At 40.2% G+C, this 25,014-nt stretch overlaps 1 protein-coding gene across 1 annotated transcript in view; it reads right to left on the bottom strand.

Moving 5' to 3' along the window:
* Nucleotides 1-7,320: 7,320 nt before the first annotated feature.
* Nucleotides 7,321-25,014, bottom strand: part of clybl (citrate lyase beta like) — a 41,355-nt gene continuing 23,661 nt past the window's right edge. The window contains exons 2-3 of the mRNA XM_015058852.1: nt 8,571-8,784; nt 7,321-8,427 (exon numbers count right to left, since the gene is read on the bottom strand). Coding sequence (XP_014914338.1) covers nt 8,410-8,427; nt 8,571-8,784 — 232 coding nt within the window. The 3' untranslated portion in view covers nt 7,321-8,409. The remainder of the gene's footprint in view (nt 8,428-8,570; nt 8,785-25,014) is intronic.

Below are 25,014 nucleotides of genomic sequence, written 5' to 3'. Positions count from 1 at the left end.
GTAAAAACTGACAGGGTTGGGTAGGAAAGCAGCAGTTTTTACACACAGTTAGCATGCTAGTTAAGCATGAAAATGTATAATTAATGCTCTTTGGAGTACAGTTTGTCCTATCTGTAATGGGAAGTGACTAAGCAGATGCCCATCTACCTTGTGAAATTTGTTAATTGAATATTTAATTTCTGCTCACTTTGCATCAATTTACCTTGTTCCACAAAAACTAAAAGCAGTATTAACAATAACAATCTCAGGGGGCGTACCGACAGGAATGTGGATGTAATTTTAAAGGGTTAGCTTGGATTTTCTAAAATGGAGTTTTGTAAAGTTATCATTGGTAATAGTTTCCTGTCCAGCAGAAGAAAAATGTCACATCACCTTGAACAAGAAATAATATTGCTTCTCATGTTGCAAAACCTCGCGCCATGTCAATTCATTACATTAGTAAAGAATTTGAAAAATGAGCATCTTCAATATTGTTACTAAATACTCCCGCCACCACATCGACTCTCTCCTCAAGTGTTTTCTCCAAATCCCACAATGCATCCAAAGTTCCTCGGATGCAGCGAGGAGATGGGGGGCGGAGGGGTGGCAAGTATCTCTTACTTCTTGCAAAACAGGAGATATTTGCTTATTTTGCACTATTCTCTCACCCACATCTGTGCTAACCCTCATTCTTTGATGCTCCCTTCTTCTTGTAGCCCTCCCTTCTCCGGCATAAGTTGCTCCCTGGTGTTGAGTGTACTGAGAAGCCCACTGCCATGGAATGATGTGGGTTATGGCTGCCAGTGAAAACACGAGGGTGTAACAGGATAATGGAAGTGTTCGGGAGAGCCTCAGCCCTCACCTTTCATTCCTTTTCTTACTACTGCTGCTGCTATTTCATTACACTTGAACTGACAGAAAGACTTGCAAAAGTTGCCGCGGAATCAACGAGCAATTCGTCAGAAACACGTTAAAATGAGCTTCGCCATCACTCATCTGAGCCCCATGACCTCTTGTTCGACCACAGTGCTCTCCCCATGAGGTCTCCAGTAGTTACATGACACCTAAAATCACACGTACACTTTGACAGACAGTAAAGCTCGGGTTGGAAGGGCTTTCTGATCTGACCAGCATGGAGTCCATTTTCTGGTTGAGCAGCTCGCATCCCGTTTGTGAATCTTGGCAGGCTAACTGGGAGTTTCTCTAAAGTCTCTGTGGTCATGTGAGGTGTCGGGCAGGAGTAAAAAAAAAAAAAAAAAAAAACTTAAGGAAAATGTCTATTCATCTACAGTGGCTTGGAAAAGGATCCATACCCACTGAACATTTTCAAATGTTGTCATGTTACAACCACAAACTTCAATGCACCTTTGGGGAGATTTGATGTGATACACAAAAGCAAAGTAGTTGTGTACTTCCATCCACTGTACTAACTGTATGAAAGAAAATGATAAATGGGTCTTAACTCTGTTCTTTTTTTTTTTTTTTTTTACTACAAATACAAATCTGCAAAGTCTGGCATGACATAATTGTTTTAATGGCCCTGAATCAATACAGGATTTTCTATGGCAATTATGTTGCCCAGCCTATTGAAGTATTTCTTAACCATTAGAATAATATTTGTAAAGTCTTTGCAAACTGATTATTCTTAGTCAAATTTGATGGGTATCATCTCTCAGCATGGATTGTTTATGTTGCCAACTGGATTTAGCTCTACACTTTCCTTTGACCATTCTAACACATTAATACATTTTGATCTAAACCATATTTGGAGAGCCATTGTTGTAAATCTCTTCAGTTCAGGTTAGCTGCCTTACTGATTTATGCTTTAAAAGTCATATCTTGGTAGGTTTGCATTTGCTCGATAATCTAATTTCGGATTTTGGATTCAATGGTGCTAACCAAAACATTCAAAGCCAGGGATGTTGTTTCATAATCTAATCATCTCCCCATCTCTGACTAGTTGGTTGTGTTCCTTGGTCTTCATGATGTCATTTACTCCCCAATGATCTCAAAAAAAAAAAAAAAAAAAACTCTGGGGCCTTCACAGAACAGCTGGGTTTACAGGGAGTTTAAACTGCACACAGGTTGACTACTTACCAATTAGGCAACTTCCGAAGGTAGTTAATGGAACAGTATTTTATTTAGGGGCATCAGAGCAAAGGGTGCTGACACAACACAAAGAAATACAACACTGAAAACCACTTCATACTTATGTGCTGCTTTGTGTTGACCCGCAACGTAAAATCTCAGTAAAGCCACTGATGCTCATGGTTGTAATCTGAGAAAGTGGGAAAAAAGTTAAAGCGATGCGAATACTTTTGCAAAGCACTGTACATGTCTTTCATATTCCAACTTTGCAATATCACTTCCCAGGAGCACTCTCCGTTAAGACCGTACCTGACTAAGTCTGGTTTTAAAGAAGGGAGCAAAGCTTTCTGTGTCCTTTGGAAAAGCACAGTGAGCATTGAATCGAGGTCATGCAGCAATTGACAGTTGACTGCATAATTTATGTTAAGTTGAAAATCTCTGGTGTCAGACACAATTCATGCATACAGCACAGCTCATGCTGACTGACAATCAGACAAAGGTAATAGACTGTAATAATGTAATCCATACAACAATGACCTGTTTGTCATTCAACCGCTTTTAATGGAGGCATGAGAGAACCCGCTCCAGACCACCGGTAAATGGTCCAATTGGGCATATAGAATCACAGAAAACACCACTTTTAACCTCCTCCCTCCACCCCCACTACCCACTTTCACCCCACCCCCCGCCCACTTTTACCCCACGATAAAGGAGTCATTCCAGCAAGAGTACGGTTAAGGAGGAAAGTACCACAGAATATTCAGCAAGTAATGTAGAAAATTTATGCCTGATGGAGTATTCTCTGATTTTTACTTATGTGTATATTTGTCATGATTACAGTTATTGGCACAGCTTAATAAAGCTGTGTGTAAAAAAAGAAAATGTTACCAGCTTATGCCATACTGTATTATTAAAACCTACTATTGAACAATATGCTTCAAAGTTGTTAAACTTTTTTAAGTATTACTCTTCCTGGAAGTATGGGCCATTATCAAGTTATACCAAGGTTTATGCAGTTATTGTTCCAGAAACTTCCATTTTCCATCATACCATATATATATATGTTAAAGTTCTTTTAGTGGTATGCTGGAGCAAGAGCCACACCGTAGTCCCCCCTTCACCTGTTGCTGCGCCCTGCATGTCAGCTGGCTTAACTGAAGTTTGCTACATATTCTGCTTGCTTGAGAAATTCAGCTGTTTGAAAATGTTTCTGCTTTCAACAATATCACAATTGAAATGAAAGGAGAGCCAGCATCACTCTTTTGGTGTTTTAAAACTATAGAAAACAGTTACAACAATTTGTACGTTTACCCCCCAAAAAAGAAAAACAGTCTAAATTTAGCCTGTGTTTATTTTATGTTGAAAAATTATTGTTGTAACATTGTAGCAATAAAGTAGTTAAGCCTTACTTTTCTCTTTTATATAAATAGATCATAATCTACAGAACAGAAAGGTCTTTCCCATTTTGAAGATTAGCTAAGACAAATGGTCCTCTGTCACCTTTAGCCAACTTAAAGCATACGTTAAAATAAAGTTTAAGATGCATTTATTTTATAGGAACTGTAAGTGTCAGTAATAAATCATGACAACAATCAAATCTGTCGTTCATTCTCGCTAGTCATTCAGATTAGATATGGATAATTATCACTTTTGTTAAGTGTTGTTGCTAAAACAATGAAAACAAACTAATTGATGGTTTTTACAAGCTCCTTAATCTAACAGTATGGCTGGGATCAGAGTACCTTTACTGTTAGAGGTATTTTACCACTACTGGTAATACGATGCTGGCAGTGGGCATCATAAATACAGCCCATTGTTTGAATATTAGGAAAGGAAAACTTTATATTTTCAGTCATATTTTGGTTAATAAGTTAAAGTATTGTGTAATGGCCTAACTCATCCCCTCTGTGATGTTCTTATGGCGTGTGAGGTGAAAATGTAATCAAAATAAGAATACTGTTATATGAGGGGGAAATAAGAGATGATTACGTGAATGAATTTATGTATAAATATTTAGGACTGAAAAAAACAATTCTTGAAGGTACTCAACTTTTTTTGACTGAGAAAAAGTACCTTAAGTATGACCAAAAACAAATCTGTAGCCACTTGAGATGACTCCACCACAACATGAATAGAACCACTGAAGGGAAAGGAAGCTACTGGTTCGTTCAGCTCAAGTCAGAGTCTAAATGTGACAAGAAATAATCACTATCATATCTGGAAAATAAAACAAACGGTGTCAGCTTAAAATATCAGCAATAGGTCTAAGTTCTAAATATTGGCATCCGTTTCAATTTCTTTGCAAGTTGCTTCAATAATTTTACAAAATCCTGCAGCCGTCATTTGTTAACCTCATATCTTGGTTCGTGTTTCGTTACTTACAGGATCAAAAATCTACATTACCACAATTGAAGCACACTTCCTGATTTAAAAGCTTTAAAAAGCTGCTGAGTGTCCACTGCTGGAGCACTGACACTTCACTAAGCAGCTACGTTTCACACTTCAGCGAAGTTAATTTGCCGTATCTACCCAATAGCTCAGCGTCTCCGAGGAAATGTAGCGAACCCGGGGTGAAAACCCAGGGGGGGTACGCTGGGTTCAGGGTGCCGTTTGTTGTCTGAATGTACCTAAACTGAACTGCACGCAGTTTTCTCCATCTCTATTTTATTCTTACCAATTCTGCTTTTTATGTGCAAACGTCTGTGTGTGTCTGTGTGTGTGCACGCTCGCGCGAGCGTTAGCACGTACAGACGCGTGTGCATGTTTCTATTGTGCCCGTCTTGTGTACGTTTGCTGGTGTGTGAGAGGCGCTCCCCGTCGTGTCGGCCGCGCCACTATGCCATCTGGAGAGGAAATCGAGTGTGAAGTACAGTATAGTTTGGGACCAAGCTCCGTGGCAGCGGCTCAGCAGTTAGTTCATTAGTTCCAAACTTCCAGGGATTAGGAGAGACTCTCTGCGGCAGGGAGGCAGGGGGGAGTCATCGAGGATGGAGGGACCCATGTGGGGAAAGGAGAAGGGGAAAGAGGAACACCAGGAGGAATACTGGACCAAAGGGCACTACGAGACGGAGAGGGAACATGGGGGGAGGGAGAGATAAACAATCGTAACCCTAAGGACACCAAAGAGGGGGAGACAGGCAATATAGAGAACAAGACGGCAAGGGAGAGAGGAGGAGAGAGGACAGGTGTAGCCGTCAGTTCCGCTCCAGGGTTTTAACCTGCCCTCCTTATTCCTCCACCCCACTGATCATACAGATATGATGATATGTGTAAAAGTGTTAGAGCAGTCAGCCTTGTCTTCCCCTGCTTTCCTTTCCTCCACCTCCTCCTCCTCCCCATCAGGTCCACAGTGACAGTTAGCAAACTCTGGCTTTACTCCCCTGTCTTACCTCTCTACCCACTTAAACACTCACCGTTTCAGCCAATCTGAAGTGCAGACATTTCATGAGTCAAAGTGGCAATTACCACACACAGTTCCAGATTTCAACTTCCAATAGAGTGGGAGGGAGGGCTGATCATGTACTTTTTTATTTTGGTTTAAATTCATAAACTTCCTTTTCAGGTGAAGGTGACGAGTAATGAATAGAATGCATTAGCGGACGTATAATAAAACGGCGGTGGTCAGCAGCAGCGGCCCTATGTAAGGGACATCCATGCGTACGCAGCGACTAAGTTCACACTTCACCCAGCCCATTGTGGCCTTCGTCTAAAACACTGCTTCAAGATGACATTTAAAAAGCCAAGCCTGTGCTTTTCTCCCATTAGACATGCATTACGAGACTTTGAGTCATTGTCGAGGGCCTTGTGAGCCTTGCCGAACCCACAGAGCGGACTGTGTGGTTGTCATGGTGAATATAATCGCGACGAGGCTAGACACTGTAGACACTGTGTCAGCGCGAATACACACAGAGCAACGTAGATTGTAATAGCTAGAACTGCCATTCATTTACCGATCAGTGGGACCCATTGGCTTAATAAAAGACGTTAGGAGGTCTGTTTGGAAAGCTTCCAGCAAATATGTCAGCACAGATAAGGTGAAAGTGTATTTAACAACATCTGAGCTTAGTAGAAAGTATGCTTTGCATTGAATTTGGTGAATGATTGTCATCACAATTTACTAAAGACACCCATTCAATCAAGTTAAGGAGAAAAATGTGCCAAAACTTGTTAGACTTTAAAAGTTAACTGACTTACAACACATTTACAAGAGAGGAGGGACTGAGGACATTATTTTTTCATGTTTTTAGGTAGAAAAACAGATGGATATCTAGGAAAATGTTGCAAACTTTAGGGGTGCACCTTGCTCTCATTTTATAAACTCCAAACGAAGAGAGACCGCAGCTGACGTCAAACTTAAGGCATGTTTTCATCATGTTTTTCTGAACATATACCCTCAAAAATTGAATTGGTCCAAGACCTCAATCTGACACATGAGAAAAGTGAAAAAAGTCTCCCTCTGGGGAAAAAAAAACAAAAGCTGACATTTCCAACAATTAAAGCTCCAGATGATTCAAAAAGTCTTCATTCTGTGACATATGTAAAGTCACTTTAAACCTCTTGTAAATATGGAAAAATTATCTTCCAAGTGTTTCTAAAGAAAAATCTGTGATCTAAAAAGCAATCAAAATCCTGGAGGGACTGATAAATACTATGAAACACTAAGCGAAATGTCTCATTCTTTTAGGCAAACCTTACATGTATATCTGACAGGTAAAAAGCATCAGCCTCATGTGGACGTGTGGAAAATGAAGGGGTCTAAATATGTTCTATAAGCACTGCAGGTGACGTTTATTATGTCATAATCCATTTAGAGAGAGCCGAATGTTGAATTTTAAATTGCTTAACTATTTTAAAAAATCAATGAAAAAGGTTGATTGCTCTTCATTTACATTAAACAATTATATATTTTTTAGGTGTTCCAGTCACAAAATGTGATATTTGCCTTTTACATAGTTAAATGAAAAAGTCCTTAAAACATGAACATTTAAATATGGCTAAAAACTAAATGTTTCATGACTACCAAAATTAAGGAAATCTGGAGAATGGCTGCAGTTTAACTGCCTATAAATCCTCTGCAAAAATTCTCCGTCTAGGAAAGATAAATGTCTTGAAATTCAAATCTCTGGCACCGTATGATGCCCCAAATAAGGTACTGATTTTGGAAGAAACGCTATAAACCAACAACTATTGACAGCTAATTCTGCCAGGACAAAAGAAAAAGATGTCAATACCGTGAAAGTATTGAAAGAAAGGCAGCGGGGAAGGCAAATTTATTTATGGAGCAAATTACAGCACAACAAAGAAAACATACTGTAGCTCTGAAGCATTCCACACCGAGCTGAAAGCTAACACGGCGAATAGCAATGCGGTGGCAAAACCCTGTGCTGTGCTGATGTTTAAAAATGAGAAAAGGAGGAAGTAAAGGGATTATTGGGTAGAAAAACCACTGATGTAGAATGCAATTTTCCTGAAGTTAGTGTTGGTATTTTGATGTGCATTACTCAGAGGGCTGCATGTGGAAGACGGAGTGGTAAACCTGCTGAGGAACATTATTTTCCATCTTAAAAGGAATGGTTCTACCCTGTTGCTAATGCATTTTTGTCTTCAATTGCAACAGCACATGTCAGGGTGACAAGTGCAACCCACCAGCTAATCGCTGACATAAAAAAAAAGAAAAAAAAAAAGGCTTTTCAGAAAAATCATTCATGTCTTATTCAAAATATATAATAATTCCCACCAAATCCAGTCGGATATACAGTGATTGGCCAGTGTGGGCTATAGTGTGCGAAATATGTAGGTTGGACCGGAGCGGTTTTGGCAGGAGTCCAGCCTCAGACTTTTTCCACTAGCCTGCATGGCGCCTTCTGTGCTGCATTCTCCTCCACGTTTCCCCCCTTCAACACATTATAAAGACAGAAGCTCTGAGATCCACCAGCGCAGGGTCACAGTTTCTGGCCTGTCAGTCACACAGGCCATCAGCTTATTGTCTTTGTCTGCTACAGGAACAGCCTCCAGCCATATCAATCATCTTTATTATCATGACTTAAAAACCTTTGTTGTTTAACTTTTTTTGCCTGGGCTGCCTCTTTATCCTGCGCTCCAATCACGATTTCATGGGCAGTTCAGCCGGGCCAATGGGGAGGTTGAGTGGGCCGGAGGAGAATGCTTTTAACCTGCTGCATCTGGCGCTTTCCCACTGCTCACCCAGTGGGACGTGGTCACCTTGCTTTAAAAGGCTGATGAGGGGGGGCGGGGGGGGCACCCGGGGCTTTTCTGCAAGCACAATGGGGTGAAATGTGCTCGTTTTAAACATCTCACTTAGGTAGTTTTCCTTTTCAGTGATTAAGAGCAAGCACCTGTCTGGCAGAGGGAGGTGAAATTAAAATCAGGCCAAGATCACAAAATAAAGCATGTGTTTGTGTGTTCCCCGCTATCCCGTTTACAGCAAGCTGATTTTCATTTATGCGAGGCACAATAGGTGTTTTTTTGTTTTTTTTTTGTACCTTTTTGGTGAGGGCCACGCCATCCTCACAGTCCAGAACGGCGCAGTCAACATCCAGCAAGGCCAGTTTCTTCAATTTTCGTTCATCATTGCCAGGGCAGTAGAGAACTGCCCTACGGGGGATGTAGCGCAGCGAGGAGCCGGGAGACTGATGGTGATGACAGCATGCTTGGGTATACAACTGCCAGACTGCAGGCGGGAGCCAGCCGTTCGTCCTGTCAGCACAGATATATACAAATGTAAGTGCACACTGGCACAGGGACATGGGCATACCTTTGTGAATGTGAGACACCTAAACAAAAATCAAAGCATCAACTTTTTTTTTTTTTTTGCATTTCATCATGTTAGAAGCTCAAACTTCAGTATATATTAGTGGAGTTTCATGTGACAGCTCAAAATAATGTATTGCATCACTGTGAATTGAAAATTAAATGAAAATGAAATAACAAAACTGTGGTTTGTATTTGTAATTATCCCATTTGTCCCTACCCTGATACCCCTTAATAAAATCCAGGGTTGCCGTAACAAGTCGCATAAATACAGTTGTGTTGTTCTGTGAAGGCTGTAAAAAATTCCTTGGAGAGCATTAGTAAACAAAAGACATCAGGAAGACTAAGGAATACAACAGACCGGTCAGGGAAAATGTTGGAGAAGTTTATGTTTTCAAACAATGTCCAAAGCTCTGGGCATGTTACAAAGCTCTGTTCAATCCATCATCGGAGCACGGAAACAGCATATTCACACCAAACAATATATGACTGTCCACATAAACTACAAGACCAGGCATGGAGCATTATTAAGAGTCAAAAAGTGCATGGTAACTTTGGAGGAGCTGCAGGGATCCACATCTCAAGCGAGACAATCTGTTGAAGTACAGATACAGTATTAGTCTTTGACTCCAGGTAAAAAGCATCACCACTCCTCCTTACAGAGGCAGGAAAGCCGGTGAGAGTTGTTGGGAAAATGAATGGAACCTGCTAAAGTCTGAAAGCTGGGAAAGACGCACAGCTTCCTTTGTTGCAGTGACCCAACACTGTAGCAACCACAGATGCTAGGGGATTATTTAGATCGCAGATGTCAAACTGTAATCCTAGAGGGTCAGTGTCCTGCGACCTTTAGATGTGTCGCAGCTTCAACAGACCTGGATCACAAACGTTACTCATTAGCAGAACTCTGTAGAACTTAATTGTATGTTGAAGAGCTGATTTAGCAAAGCGTGGTAGATTTACCAAGTCAAACTGCAGATCTAAATCAACCTGGGAAACTGCAGAAAGTGTCCTATCGACACTTTACATCCAGTCTGACTAAGCTTCAGCTATTTTGCAAAGAAAAGTTTCATCTGTACATCTGCAAAGCTGGTAGGGACACAAACCAACATAACTGCAGATAGGTCCTCCTATGAAGTGTGCACTTAAGGAGCTGCATCTATGTTTTTTTTTTTTTTTCCCCCACATCAGAGGTATGCAGTATAACTTTATGTTAATGTTGTTCTGCCTTCACCTCAGCCACATGGAGAACAAAGGATTAAACTGCACCTAAACCACAAAGAAACTGGTAAAGATTCCCAGGAATAGCCCAATTGCATCACGATCTCTAAGGAAAGATGGGTTTTCACACAGCTGGTGATAGGTATAAAACCAAACACAGAGCACTGTTCTGTCTCTCTTGCAGCTATGTTGGTGCACAGGAGGGACCTCCGGACCTGAACGCCTTGATCTCGCTGGACGAATAACAGACTGAATCTTTGAAGACTAACCTTGGATCCAAAGTAAAGCACGACCTGCTTTTTTTGTGCATCAGGACAGCCGTGCCTGAACCTGGCTCCAGTTGGAAGACAATCCGAGCAGAGATTCTCCAAGAAGAGACAGGCGTCTCTGACTACGTCAACAAAGTTGGTTTTCCCACTGCCTGAGAGAAGGTGACGCAGGAACGGCAGCGCTGTGTGCGGAAAGCGCCCCTAAGCAACCGCTTACTGTTATTCAGAACCAGTAAGCGATTGTGTTTGGCCAGAGGTAATTAGATTAGGGCAAAAACAAGTATTGTGTATTTCACTGTGTTTGGTTGTGTTTTACATTTTTCCAACAAGAGCAAGCCCCAGAGTTGCTAACTTGAGGCCATCAATGCTACAGGCATTGATGGCCTAGTACTAGTACTAGGCCATCACAGTGCCAGTACTAGTAGTCTGGCACTGTGAGATTATCCCGTTGCGTCTGCATTTTGTCTTCCTGCTCCCTTACTAACTCGCATGAACACAAGATAGCATAAAAATTAGATATGGGTGAAACGGTTGTCATTTGACCCACTTGCTAATGCTACAGCTCTCCAATGGCCAAATTCGACACGTGGCATTGCTACACCTTCCATCCGCCCACAACTTTGCAAGTTCATGCACAACTTTTGATGCCATCTTGATAGTCCATAGTTACTTTGCACTCATCACCATGACGGCAGATAAATACAGCATTAAGATTGTAAAATGTTAGTGATTTCTAAGGTTGAGCTGAAAGTTTTATTATTTTCTTCATAAAAACTGGTTTGTTTCCAAGAGAATTTGTAATCTCTACTGTGTTTCTTTCTGTAGGGAATGCCAGTGTCCAGATGTACTCCTTATCTTTTGTTCTGCAGTACCATCTCACCAAGGAGGTGTTCATAGAGCAATAAGTGACACATACAGAGCAGTGCAAAAACACAGTCATACTCATCACTTTAATCCAGATCTATAACAATAGTCTTGATAAAAAAATATGCCTGTTAATCATCAAATACACCCAATTACAGCGGTAAACACCATCTCTGCCAATAATTCTCTCTCGATATAAGAAGGATAGACAGTACGCTTTATCTGAGCTGGGCAGAAGAAAAGCAAGAACAAAAAGGGACATCTGTAAAATAAGGGTGTTGAATTATTCTCTCTTTTTTTGTCTTTTGCTCTCCAACGGAGCTTAAGTGACTTCAATAGCTTACTAATCCTGTCAACTATGCTTCCCTGTGCCCTCCAGCTCCAATAAAGTTTAATCTACACAGAGATGTTGCAGTTGGAGCAGGTAGTTAGAACCAATTCAGAAGGTTTCAAACACTTCAGTGCTTCTAGGCATAAACCCTACAATCCAAAGGCCTGGGAGAAAGTAACGAAGATGAGGCAAATAGATTTTGACTAAAACCATGGGAACTATTGGACATATAAATCACTGTAAATACAATTCTTTAAAACAGGTAAAATGAGTATTAAAGACATCATTTCATTTCATACCAGACATCAGTAACAGCCCAAAGAAACAAAGAATTAGAGGAAAATACTTAAAAAATGAAGTGATAGATTAAAAAAAAAATCCACAGGGAGTATCTGAAATAACATATCTGAAATGTTATTCAAAAGGGCATAAGAAAGTCAAGAACCCATCTGAAATCTGTCAATGTAAAGCATTCCTGCTGCTATGTACACATTAACATCAGCAGGTTTAATATAATAACATGGCCTATAAAAGGGTTCGTCATAATCAAAGTATTACTCTAAGTGGTACAATAACTAAAAACAAAGAGACTTTCTCAAGACAAAGTCTTGCTGTTGCAAATTGGAGAAATCATTTGGAAAAATGGAAAAAAAGAAAAACAACTCCACCCTGAACTAGTCACCACAATATTATTTTAATCTATAAAAAATAAAAAGAGACTAAGCAAAGACGGGGTTCAAGACAGAAGTCCGTGCTTTCTAAAGACAATGTGTGAGGGAGGTAATTCAACACAATTTTGACTTGTATACCAACTGCTGGCCAGCTATTTTATCCCTCCAATGATCCTATCAGAAGTGTGAATAGAAACTGATAAAAAGTCCCAGAAGGTATGCAGTTCTTCTCTCCAGTAGGTAAGTAGAGTCAGGGAGACCCCAGGACTCTTAGTTCAGGGGTGTTTTATCTTATTATTTGCTTCTTTTTTCTTTTTTTCCCCTCCTTTTTACATCACAGGTTATCATACCATGGAGCTGTACTGCAGCTGTAAAGCGGTTAGACTCAGCCACAGTGACAATGTTTACTACTCTAAGATCAGAGGTAGTTGTGTAGTTAGTGGGGTTATATATTGCTCGAAGGGGCTGCTTCCTATTAACACAGAGACCGCAGCAGACATAGCGCCACAAAAAAGAAAACGGAGGGAGGATCGAGGTACGAATTCAGGAAGAAGGGGCCGAGTCATGCATTTGACTCCCTATGGTTAGTTTAAAACCTAACTCATATGTTTTATATTTGGTTGTAATACCACATCATTTTAGTCTTATAATCTTGTTGCTTTTCTTAGTATGACAGCTCTGCCCATTGGATCAGCAGCGCTTTGCAAGCATTTCTGTGTGCATTTTTCTCCAGCAAAGGACAACCGTTCCCCAGGTAACAACCGAGCAATTGATCTTCAATACAACAGGAAAGGCTCAGATGATCTGACACTCTTGTTTCAACATCTCTGTACAGCCTGAGTGTGTTACGTACACCTTGAAACACACATACTTGGACCTGGGGCTTTTTTCTTATTTGTTAGCTTGGTGATTTATGTACCAGTTTTTTATATCAACCTTCTTACCTTTGAAAATACTTGCCATTTTAATCCTGACTTGTCAATTTTTTTACATTTTTAGTAGCTCAAAAATTTTTTATGCCATTTTAAAAGTCTGAAGTTGAGAATATTGGCAGCATTAGTTATTTGAAACGCATTAGCTTTCAACATACTTACTGTAAATACAAAACATTATGATGAATAGCAGTTGTAAAGCTTTAAATATGTAACACAATTGAGATTTTAGGCAGTAAGGATGGATGGATGACAAAATGGTGGAATTAATGTATGAAGGAGGGATGGAAGAAGGAGGGAAGGACGGCATTAAAGAAGAAACAAAAAATGAAATAAAGGAAGGATGCAATAAGGAAAGGATGGAAGCACTGAAGGAAAGAAGAAAGGAGGGAAAGAAGGAAGCAGCAACCAATTTGAAATGCAGATGGGAGGATGGAAGCAAAAACTCAGGATAAAAACTGCATATTTTCTATGCTCTATGTTTAATCTTTCTTTTCCAGAACTGAAAAAAAGTATCTGAATCAAATTCTAATCATTTCCAGACAGCTTAGGAACTTTGATCATCACAGAGTGTCTCGTACCATCTCATCCCACATCCAGCTGCTAACCATTGACTTTGGCCATTTGCAACTATTGGTGTGTTTACTGAGAAGCTTAAAATGCTTCTAGTGAAGTTATGAACTGAGGGAGTTCAGCTTCAACCCGGCACTTAAAATGCATGAACTAGAATCTTCCTGGAGGAACCTTAAAATATGCTGAGCTGGATATTCAACCATCATCATTGCTGTGTCTAACTTTAAACAGGTCACACTGTAAAGATCCTTGCCATGGATTAGAATGAATTTCTATTAAATATTGCATAAATATTGCATTACAGACAGTTTGTAGTAATTGCTTCATTGTAATGACCCGAAGAACACTATTTCTCGCAACTCTCCTGGCTTCCACATGGCAGCATAATCGCCTAATTCAGGTGCTAATATTCATCCTACGACATGAATTACTGCAGATAACAAGAGGCCCACTTGAAAACACACTCTGAAGACGGCCTCCCTCTCAATATGCAGATTTCCACAATTATCTCCAGCCTGGCGGCGCGGGCAGAAGCTGTGTCTAAAACGCACAAAATTAAAGATCTGCGTTTCCAACCCCACAATAATAAGACACTTCTTAATGCGTGTACCCCGTTTGGTGGTCTGCAGTGCTTAAGAATCCAGATTAAATTTGGTGAAAGAATAAAAGATGAATAAAGAACAGGGAGGAAATCGATGTTTCTGAAGTACCAACAAGCTCTCTTCCCCCGCTTGCCCCCCTCCGCCCGTTCACCGAAAGCTGTCAGCAGGGAGGAAATAAAATGGTCAAGAAGTCATCAATATTTACCAAGCTACACGTCTACCTGCCTGTCTGACACTTGGTTTTTGAAAGAAAAAGAAAGCTGAAGCATTCCCTCGCATCTGCTCAACCTCCCAGCGTGATGCTGCAATGTGTCTTTTCCTGAATTCTCCCCCCCCCCCCCCCCCCCCCCCCCCCCCCCCCTCGCTACGCTGCCTCAGAACTGGAAACACAAGCGATGGTACGGAAATGTTGAAAAATTAACCAGAGACATCCAAGACAGGTCAGAGGACAGAATCAAACACTTCTTTTCTACTTCTTTTGCCCCCCTGCTTCCTTTGCTTGCCCTCCAGCAAGTTGGAAGCTCAGGATGAGGAATCCATTCCCCTCCAGATTAGAACAGCTGGGGGCTGCGGTGTTTACAGCGGCCAGGCTCTCGTTTACAAAAGAAGGAGCAGGGGAGACAATAGCATTCTGGATATGTTACACTTTTATTAATGTACTGCTAGTCCTGCGTTGCTGGACAAAAAAATAAATAAATAAATAAAAAACAAACAACGCTCCTTTTGAGCATATCAATACATCTGAGCAGCTCTATATTAACAGACGGTGTTTATTTGTGTTACTGTTATGCATGAGTCGGTATGAGAGTATTTACACAAAGACGTTAAAAGAAAACAATTATTACCAATGCACCTAAAGTGGCGAAACATTTTAGTAAGCAAGGGAAAAGTGTAGCAGCCTTCCTTCAACAAGCTAAGCCAGCGGTGCACAGCAACAGGTGTGGGAGGGGTGGCGGCATGTTTGTCAGTGCTCCATACAGTCGGAGACAACTTTGGTCACTAAAGAACTAGATACATTTTCTCAAAGTGTTTTTAGAGTATTACTATGGTAGGCCTCATCACTGGCTGAATTCAATAACAGCAAAAACATATTTGATATCGCCTTTACTTGTGGTAATCACTGCAACTGAATCACAAAATATTACAGTTTAAACAAGGTAATGTTACTATGTATTTCAGAATAAAAAAAAAAGTGCAGGTTCTTGCATTTCAATGTTTAGTCTGATACTGTTTATCCAAGCTGTGATCCAACAGGTGTGGGAGGGGAACACCATTCTGTTGTCTACAGAGAGAAACTTTACCTTTGACTTCAGCAAAGGACAGAACAAAAAAAAAAACTTAGTAGGGCTGCATAATATCAGGAAGCTTGATTGCAATATTTTTCACCTCAACACTTTATTTAACCCTTACCGTCTTGGCCACTATCATCTGTGCTTTTTTATTATAAGGGACATTGGTAGTAAAACATGTAAAACATTTACAAAATAAAAGTAGTATATTTGGGCTTGCAGGCTGAATTAATAATAAATGTAATTTTGGTTTCAAATTTTTATGTTGACCACAGCAGACAAGTCGGGAAAAGCCAGAGCCACAACTGTGGCCAAGGGGTCTTAAAAGGCCTACATCTGCAGTAAAAGGTTATTGGTTTTTAAACCATAACTCTTTAAATCTGAGGTATTCATTGATCCCGATAACTAGCCCCCCGCCTGATTTATAACATCATAAAAATGGAAGCTCCGTGTATCCGCCTTCAACCCAAGTCTGCGGCTCTTTTCCTTCGGCTCCAATTTTCTTTCCAGTTGCTCAGATCACACCGATGGTTCTGTGTTGTTCTCAACTAGTTAAATCTAGCAACAATAGTCCTCACAATCAACTAAAGCCTTTCCTTATCCTCTCATCCATGTCCTCTCACCCCTTTCCAGTCTCATTAGTTCAGGTTTTAGGCCTTAATCTACACAATGAGGTTGAAGTCATGGCAGTTATCTTCGCCAGCCAATGCCTGTCTACCTGTAATCCGTCCCAAAATCCCAGGAGTTTTCCCAGCTCACAAATTGGCATATAATGCTTTTATGCAAGGTCTCTATTGAAGTGACCTTTTCTCTCCTCTTTTTTTTTATTCCTTTGCATAAAACCAGCTAACCCCACTTCTTGCTTAGAAGAATAAATACATCTTAATCTACATCACAAGATAAGAAAAAGTCAGAATGCAAAAGACTTTGTGGTTTTTTATGACTGTAGGTAAAGTTAATTAGTTGTTGTAACATAATAAAATCAATCAAAGAAGTTCATCACTAAATGTGTGGAGAATACTAATCCTTAGCTAACGTTTAAAAAAGAAAAGCAGAATGAATTCATCATTAAAAGTTAATAAAGAGGGGGCTTTGAAAGGTCAAACCAGCCACTCTATTCCAAGAGGGCATAAGGGGGTTAGCTTTCAACTTAGCATTTTTATTGACTCTGGCAAAACAAAATGAGCAGACTCTGAAGAATTGTGCACTCTGCATTGGTCATTTAGGCCCTCAGAGCCCATTGTAGTTGTTTGAAATGAATGAAAGGAAACCCCACTGGTGGAAATGCAGTGGAACAGTCCCACAACAGACCACAACTGTTCCCTTATGCATGAAAGGCAGGGACATAAAAGACAAGATGGACTTCTGAGGTAGGGCCAAAAACAAAGGCAACAAAAGTGCTGATCACGAGGGAATGACACGACTTGTCTCGGCAGAAGGAGCAGGGAGAAAAGGGGCAGGGGACAATAGCACTCCCGGCCAAATGACATGACGAAGAATTGAAAAATCTACACAAGAAGCGTCTTCTCAATTCACTAAACCCACAAGAGCCGAGTGATTGTGGGCTGGATCTCGGTCAAACCGAGGAGCGGGTGGGCAAAAAGCAGCCCACAGCTTTTCTCTTGTCTAACTTTTCTTTCCAAAATCTTTTTGCCGTTTTGGCAAACAACTTGGCAAGAGCAGAGACTGGCTGGGGTGATGCCTTTAGTCTGCTCACACCAAACCGAACCCAAACCAAGACTAATCAAAGAACGACGGGTTCCGCTCCCGCAGCTTCTGTTTTGATTTGCTGGATGTCTGTGTGTTTGAGCCATTTCTTGTTTGTGGCCTAAGTGCAATTATGCTTCTGCCCAAACTCCATGGAAACAGTCAGATGAACAAAAATGTTTGCTTTCACTCAAAGACCATCCTTGTTTTAGCGACTCCGAGTTGCTAATATTAAAGCCAGTATCTTACCAGTTTATTAAATGCTTCACTGATCTCTGTAGCCGTTTTCACCTTGATGATCGCTCCACTGGGAAAAATGCCTAAAGACCGTCTGTCTTACCACCTACAAGACTATCTTCTCTGTAGATTATCTGTGGTCCAGCAGTTGTCAGTCCTGGTCGTCAAGGCTCACTGTCCTGCATGTTTTTGTGTTTCCTTGCTGTCACACACCTGACTTAGGCAATTAGTAAATTTTTGAAGCACCTGAAGTAATTCAATCTTTTAAAATCTGGTTTGCTGGAGCACAGATCCATCTACAACATGAAGGGCAGTGGGTCCAGAGGACTCTCCTTCTTACATGCCATGGATTCTCCATGGTATTTTAGAAGAAAAATGTCTGACATGAGGAAGTTATCTAGGGGAGTTTATCCTCATTATATTAAGAATCCTGTCACAGCATGATCCGGAGACCAAAACCCACCGTCCAATGACCTGGGTCAGAACTTGCAGCCAGCCTGCCTGAGGGAGACACCCAGCCAAATTTAAACAGCTTTTTAAGCACAGACTTTATTGACAGTCAAGTCCAAAGATATTCAGCTGGTGTAGCAGCTCGATCTCTGATCAAGCAGGGCCAAATTTCCTCTTCTATTGTTGCGATTCTGTTGCTGAAAACACACAAGGGTCAAGTCAGAGTCCAAATTTTGGTCATCTCAAATCACGTTCCTCTTAAATTGGGATCTAAAATCCTTTACTTAGGCTTACAAGTGACAGATAAGATTTTGTTAAATAAGCTTTATTCTTTTTAGATAATATTTTAAACAGTCATCCCCTATTCTTAATTCAGGTCAGTAGTGTGTAAAGTCGTATAATAGCAGGTATTTTTATATATTTGTCCATATTGGTTTTGGAATACATATTGCAATATTTTGTTACTGCTAGAACAAAATATTTGGCAGCAATACATGCTCTTCTCTTTAGACATATTCATTTTGCTATGAAGTTAAATAATAAACTTCACAACATAATTATAAAAAACAAATGAAACAGAAAAGATCTCAACTGTAAGTGAGAGAAAAATGCCATCTCTGTGCAAAGAAAGGTCATCTTAAGCTTTAAAATAAATGACTATCACTTGTTGAGTCACAATCCTAAGAGGTCACTCTACAAGTGAGGGCCCTCCTCCCAAGCAGCCCGAGGCCTATCCCACAATTCTTCACATACCCATGGGCCCTTTCACTGGCCATCACCCAGGCTGATTAATGGATCGATGTGGGAATTGATTAGTGAAGAGGAGGTGGGAACGGTAACATAGGTCAAACGTCAATAATGTTGCACCGACAAAAGGTGGAAGACATAAAATGTACCAGTGATAGCCTGCAGCCAGACCTCTGCCCATCAAAGCCCTGGTAGGGACGACATAAAGGCCCCAGTGCATTCTCCAGCCTACCCTGCCCTCCCTCCTCTCTGCTTCTTTTCTCTTGGTAATGCTGTGTGTTAAAGTGGCAGGAACCATTCTGGGAGCTGCTTGTCAACTCACCTTCATAAAACAAGCCGTAAAGCAGCAAATAACAGGCTTATATGGCTTCATTACGCCGGCTACGCAGGATCGCAGCCCTGGGCTGAGGGGTGAGGGGTTTGTGCCGGTAGTGGAGGGGCATGGGGAACTGTTGGCAGAACAGCATTTTTCTCGCGGAAATCTGTTGTTCCCAAGCTAACACATGCATACTAACAATGCCGACACACTTGACCCCCTTCAACTTTGCATTAAGTAACAGATATAGCAGAAAGGAAAAGGTGCATTGAGTAGCTGTCGATACATCCTAACGTATCATCCAACTTCTTTCTATTCATGCATTATTTTTAGTTATTGCAGCAGCTTTCTTTTCCTTCCAAGTCTTCCTAAAAGGCTCTGTTGGATCTGTGTTAAGCTCAGCATCTTTCATGGACGGAGTTAATGATGAAACTATTACTGCTAACAACTCTGTGTACTCTTTGTTTTTCTCGTCAATAAAAAGTACTCCTGGTTTAGTGCTGTCTCTTCCTTTGCAGTGAATGAATGTGAATACAAGTTAAATGGATCTGGATTCTATATATTTGAATAAGAATTGCTTGTGCTTGTCTTGTAAAGTGTTACGGAGAGAGATTTGCTGTGAAGTTTTGCTATACAAACAGATTGAATGAACTGAATGGGTAATGACAACAATAGTCTTCTGGCAAACATTACTCATAGCCCTGAATAAGAAGTGATATTGTAGCATGAATGAGCCAGATAGCGCGTACATATCTGACAGTAAACTGTTTGCCTCAAACAGGGTTTAGATATGAGAGAAATGTTTATTTATTTCATGCAAATATGTTCAGCTTGTTTCACAACCTGACAGCAGGGGTTTAAACATGGTCAATACTTCAGGTTCTATCTCCAAAACAAATATCTTTGCTTATTTTTATTTATTTTTTTTATTTTTTGTTAGACTGTCAACCAATGGGTGCATTAGCAAATATGCATTTAACAGTCTACCATGAATTTAGAGTAGCAGCCAAATCATTCCCCTCGAGTAAAAAACTAAACTCTTGTTTTTGAAGGACTTGCTTGGTATAAAATTAATCTTATTTTGTTCTGCTTCAGATGTTGTTGGGTTTTTTTTTTTTTACATATAAAGTGTAACCATTATTCTACATATAAATTATGAAAAGTCCGTTGAAGTTTAAAGCTTCAACAAAAACTATAAATAGCCCGCTTACATTAGCAAGTCAAATGTGCGGCACGGAGGGCTGGAGGAACATCTGGTGAGGAAGCTTACACTATAGATCCACAAAGGTAAATCTCCCAATGTGTGCTTATCTGTCATGCGCGCAGTCCCAGTCGTGTTGCGATGGGCTGCGTGTCGGTTGCTGTAAGGCAGCAGCACAAGCACAATCACTGTGATCAGTGTTTAGTTAATTACCACCTCAATCAGCATTAGCACTCTCTAACCTGGGGGTGGAGGGGGAACTGCGCACTCCTTTTGAACGCTGACACTTGTTCTCTGAGGGGAGGGTTTCAGTGTCAGTATTACAGTGCACTGGAGAGAAGAGGCAGATGAGAGGTGGGAAGCGCACTGCACAACTCATGTCACCGATTCTGTGTCAGGGGGAGACAAAAGGAGACAGGGAGCCGGAGAGGATTGATTGGTGTTTACTTTTAAGCAGCCTCTCAAACAATGGGCAAACCAAAGAAACCAGCATGCACTGGACCATCTCCCCCTGACATGCTCTCACGGATCAACAAATTCATCCCCCCAACAAGATACAGACTGTTATCGCGTGTGTCACATGATCACACACCGGTCATATGGCCTAATGGATCCTAGCTGGACACAAACTCCAGAGCAAAAAAAAAAAAAACACACATAATGTTGGCAAGGCTACAGTGTTAAAACAGTAACACATATGGACAAGCACAATATAATCATTACACACATTTGGCACAGGGCCAAACGGACTCAAATGTGTCGCCATCAAACCATATGGACGCACATATCCTAGGCTAATCTTAACAAACACTGCGACGCAGACGCACATTCACGCCTGCCCGCAAACACACATATCCGGACCGCTGAACAAAATGCCATCTTGAGCCCCCTGGATCACCGGGGCCATCTGACACTGTGGTGCCTGAATGCATTACGACTGGCAAGGTGGCTCCACTTTCCATCTCAGTTAGAGCTGTTACATAATCCTCCTTGATATGAATGCATTAACAGCATTCGTTCTGCAGGTGAGAACACTTTGCACCGCTCATAAAATAGCGCCGCGTCAAACAGGCACAATGGATATGGTTGCCGTTAAGATGAGTGAATGTAAGGCAAATGTTGCTGCCTCCTAAAAAGTTAAAGTCTTCTGACTATATCCAATCCAAATTTGTTTTCAAGGAAGTCACTGAAATGAATAAGGCTTTAAATGACCATTTTCCTCTCGATATGATTTTTTCTTTGCAACTCATTAAATGGATCAAAATTAAGAACTCCCTCCATTTTCAGTCTATAAATGCGTCAAACCACATCACTTCTTACTATAAAATTTTTTATAAATGTACAGGATATGTGATATTATGTATAAATGGGGATAGTATTTCAGTATCAAAGTAACTGCTGCATATATTTTTTGGCATGTGGTACAGTCCACATATGCCAGGAAAAAGAAAAAAAAGAAAAAAAAATGTTAAAAAAAAAAAATCTGTATAGCTCAGAATCAGCAGGTCAGAACTCAGAAGATTGGAAACTAGTATCATCCTGATAAACTTTGATTAGTGCATCTAGATTCTACAGGGGTTAAGTTGGTATTTCAAAGTGTTTAACAATTGTCTAACTTTGTGAAAAAGGAGATTACTTGCCGCCGTAGCAACATGACTAAAAACACTCACTTGCTGAATTAAAACCCTGTTTAGTCCAGGATTTTATTCAGCAATGTTTATAGACACAACACTGACAGTTAATCATACTTAGCTGGGATTATTTAAATATCTGGCTGTAATGTGAACGGTACCATGTCTGGTCTTTTGCTCCAAAACTCAAGCGCTGACCCAAACACTTATTACTCCTTCCTCGGGCCCTAGGAAAACATATCTGGCAGATGGGTGAACTACAAAGTTCCACTAAGAAAACCTAAACATAACGAGGCATTATCTCAGGTTAGGTAGAGTTTTGAATGTAGAAGGAAACTTTAACTCCAGAGTAGCAAAACAAAAACCAAACAGCTGTGACATTTGTCCAGTTTTCACTCTTGTGGTTTATGAGTCACGAACAAGCATAAGGGGACAGCTTTGGATCACATTCCATGTAATTAATAAACCAAAACCAAAACAGTCACACTCCAGCCTAACTCTACCTCAGACCTCACCATGTAAGTTACCTCTGCCCCCAAGTGGCTGAACATGATAACTACATGCATTTAACATAGAAAATGTATTTAGATGTGACAGTTCAATTGCTGTAAAAGCTATTTACTACTGCGTCTACTTTGAAATGCACCATTACGTTAAAGCATCTCTTTGTACATTTTAAAAGTGACCAGAGAAAGTGTTTACAAATTAGGAGGGATCTTTAAGCGGTACAATAATATGCTTAAATTTCAGATCAAGTTACAGCTGAAATGTATGTTTGTAAAATAAAGAGGCTATCCTGTTTTTATTAAATGTTTTTAGCAAAATGTGGCAATCAAAACGCGCATTGATAAATCACCATTCCTGCGTGTCACTACTGAATAGGGGGGCACTTTAAGGAGGAATTTGAGGTAATAAAGCTGATGCTCCCTATAGTGTTATAATGACAGATGCTTCATTCTTTTAACCAACAGGGATGCCTTTTGCCCTCGACTTCTGCCCAGCCCCAAGCCTTTAATTAAGACTGGCTTAGGGCTGACTGATCCTGACACACCAGGAAGTTTCTTAAAAATTTGACTGCCAAAACCATGGAAGTATTATATAGGCCAGCACCCCCCATAGAAGCTTGCAGTCACTCTGCAAAGTCCACATAAAGGGGACTGTAAGCTGAAAGCCCCTCCAGTCAGTCTATGGGCCCCAGTATTAATAAGTTTGGCTTTGGCATTTTGCATTAACCCTTAACTGCAATGTGTAGTTTTTAATTTCCCAATCTTTTGAATTCTTGGAAATTGCCTTATGCTCTACAGTACAGAGTTTTTGCATATGCTGGACGGTTAAGTATGTGAGATTAAAATATAATGTTAATTACCTCATGTAAAGTCAGTTTAAATCTTATACAGCAGTTTTGTCCAAAACAGAGCATCTCATCATGAAATAAGCATTGCATTTCCCACAGAAAAAGCAGTAATGCATGCAGGAAGCTGTAGTAGAACTGTGATATTGTCAGAGTGTCTGAGTTCGGCGGGAGTTGCGCACCACATGGAGAGAATTCCTGTTCCATCTCTCTGCATAACACAGCCATGAAAGAGAAGAAGCTCGGCAAACAGTTTGCAGCTTTTTCATGGGCTGTAAAATTGCTCTAAATCGGAATTGTTTGACAAGATCAGTTTTTACAAATAAAATGCATACCGCAATACAAATCACCCAGAGACTTTTAAATGGTCTACAATAAAGCTGATGAAAGGTTATTTCACACTCCGAGATCTGACAAGAGAATTGATATTCTACAGCTGATTTCAGCTTTAGGCCAAAACAGACAGAAAGCTACGCAGAGCTGTCATCAGTGCTCACACTTGCAATAACTCGTAAGATTTCCACTTTCTAGACTTTGATTCAAATGCTAGGCATTGTCATTACTGATCAATTTGAATTACCGAAAGTCAAATGTAGATTTGAAGTATCTTTTGGGTGCCTATAGTGTTTCAACCGATGCAGGAAATGAACTTTAGAAAGTAAAGCATCCAAATATGTTTTACCAAAAAAAACAAAAAACAAAAAAAGACAAAAGCTTTTGTCTTGTCATCTAAGTCAGCTGGATTTGGGGGTCTATGTATTTCTAAAATGCAGGACAAACAAACTGAAAGGTTTATTTCATGCAAGGCTGAAGAAAAAAAGTTTTGAATTTTTTAAAATCTTAATAGAATAATAAATCTTAATAATCTTAATAGAAGATTCATAAATATGTTTAAAAACTGCAAATACTTTGTCATCAATATTGCATGTGTCTGTCCTGTTCAACAGACACTACAATTATTCTTCCTTGTAATTTGATCTAGTGCTAAATTACAGTTTTAAAGCAAAAGGAAACGGATTACACACAATTTTCTCACACACACAACTACAGTTGTATTTATAGTTCCAAGTGATAATCTAAACCTGTAAAACTTGCCATACGTCAGCCTCATGGTGAAGCACAAGTGTCATTCAATCATAACACTAACAGTTGCAGAGTGTGAATAGATGAAACGCTCAGAAACAAAAACACAAACCCAACCACGATGTGGAAAGTGACGGGGAAAATGGCAAGGCCCTGTGTTGCCCTATTGCTCCCCTAAGGGTGTGGTGTAGGTGGGTTCCTTCCCTTATTGGGAGGATCATGGAAACTTAGCTCAAAGTCCTTTTTTTAATTTTGTTTTGCACCAACTCATTTTAGAAGCCCGAAATAATAGTTTTGAAGCAAACACACAAGAGTAAAGACAGAAGTGTACTTTCTGCCACATTATTATAGAAAGTGATAGACAAATTGTTCACAGAGATCATTTTTTACAAAAGAAACCTGTAACAGGGAGATTAATTTGTTGCTGGTCATTTCAACTCAGATTTTTTTTTTTTTTTTTCTTCCAGTTTTGGACTTTTTGTACATACATCTGTGGGTTTCAAAACGGAGATGCTCAACACAGGAATTTTTGGTGCTCCCCCGAGTCTATTTATATCTGCTTTATCAACTGATGATGACAAGTTATTTCCCCTGGCCATCTCATCATTTACTGCATCAAATTGTGCTTATGTGACTCCAGTACATAACCACTATCTAGAGGTTACCTACACTTTTTTTTTTTTTTTTTTTTTTTTTTTTTGTTT

Source organism: Poecilia latipinna, unplaced genomic scaffold (genome assembly GCF_001443285.1).
Source record: "Poecilia latipinna isolate Pla-1442-1.1 unplaced genomic scaffold, P_latipinna-1.0 Scaffold1579, whole genome shotgun sequence".
In the NCBI taxonomy this organism is placed as follows: domain Eukaryota; kingdom Metazoa; phylum Chordata; class Actinopteri; order Cyprinodontiformes; family Poeciliidae; genus Poecilia; species Poecilia latipinna.
This window is presented reverse-complemented; position numbering and strand designations above follow the sequence as displayed.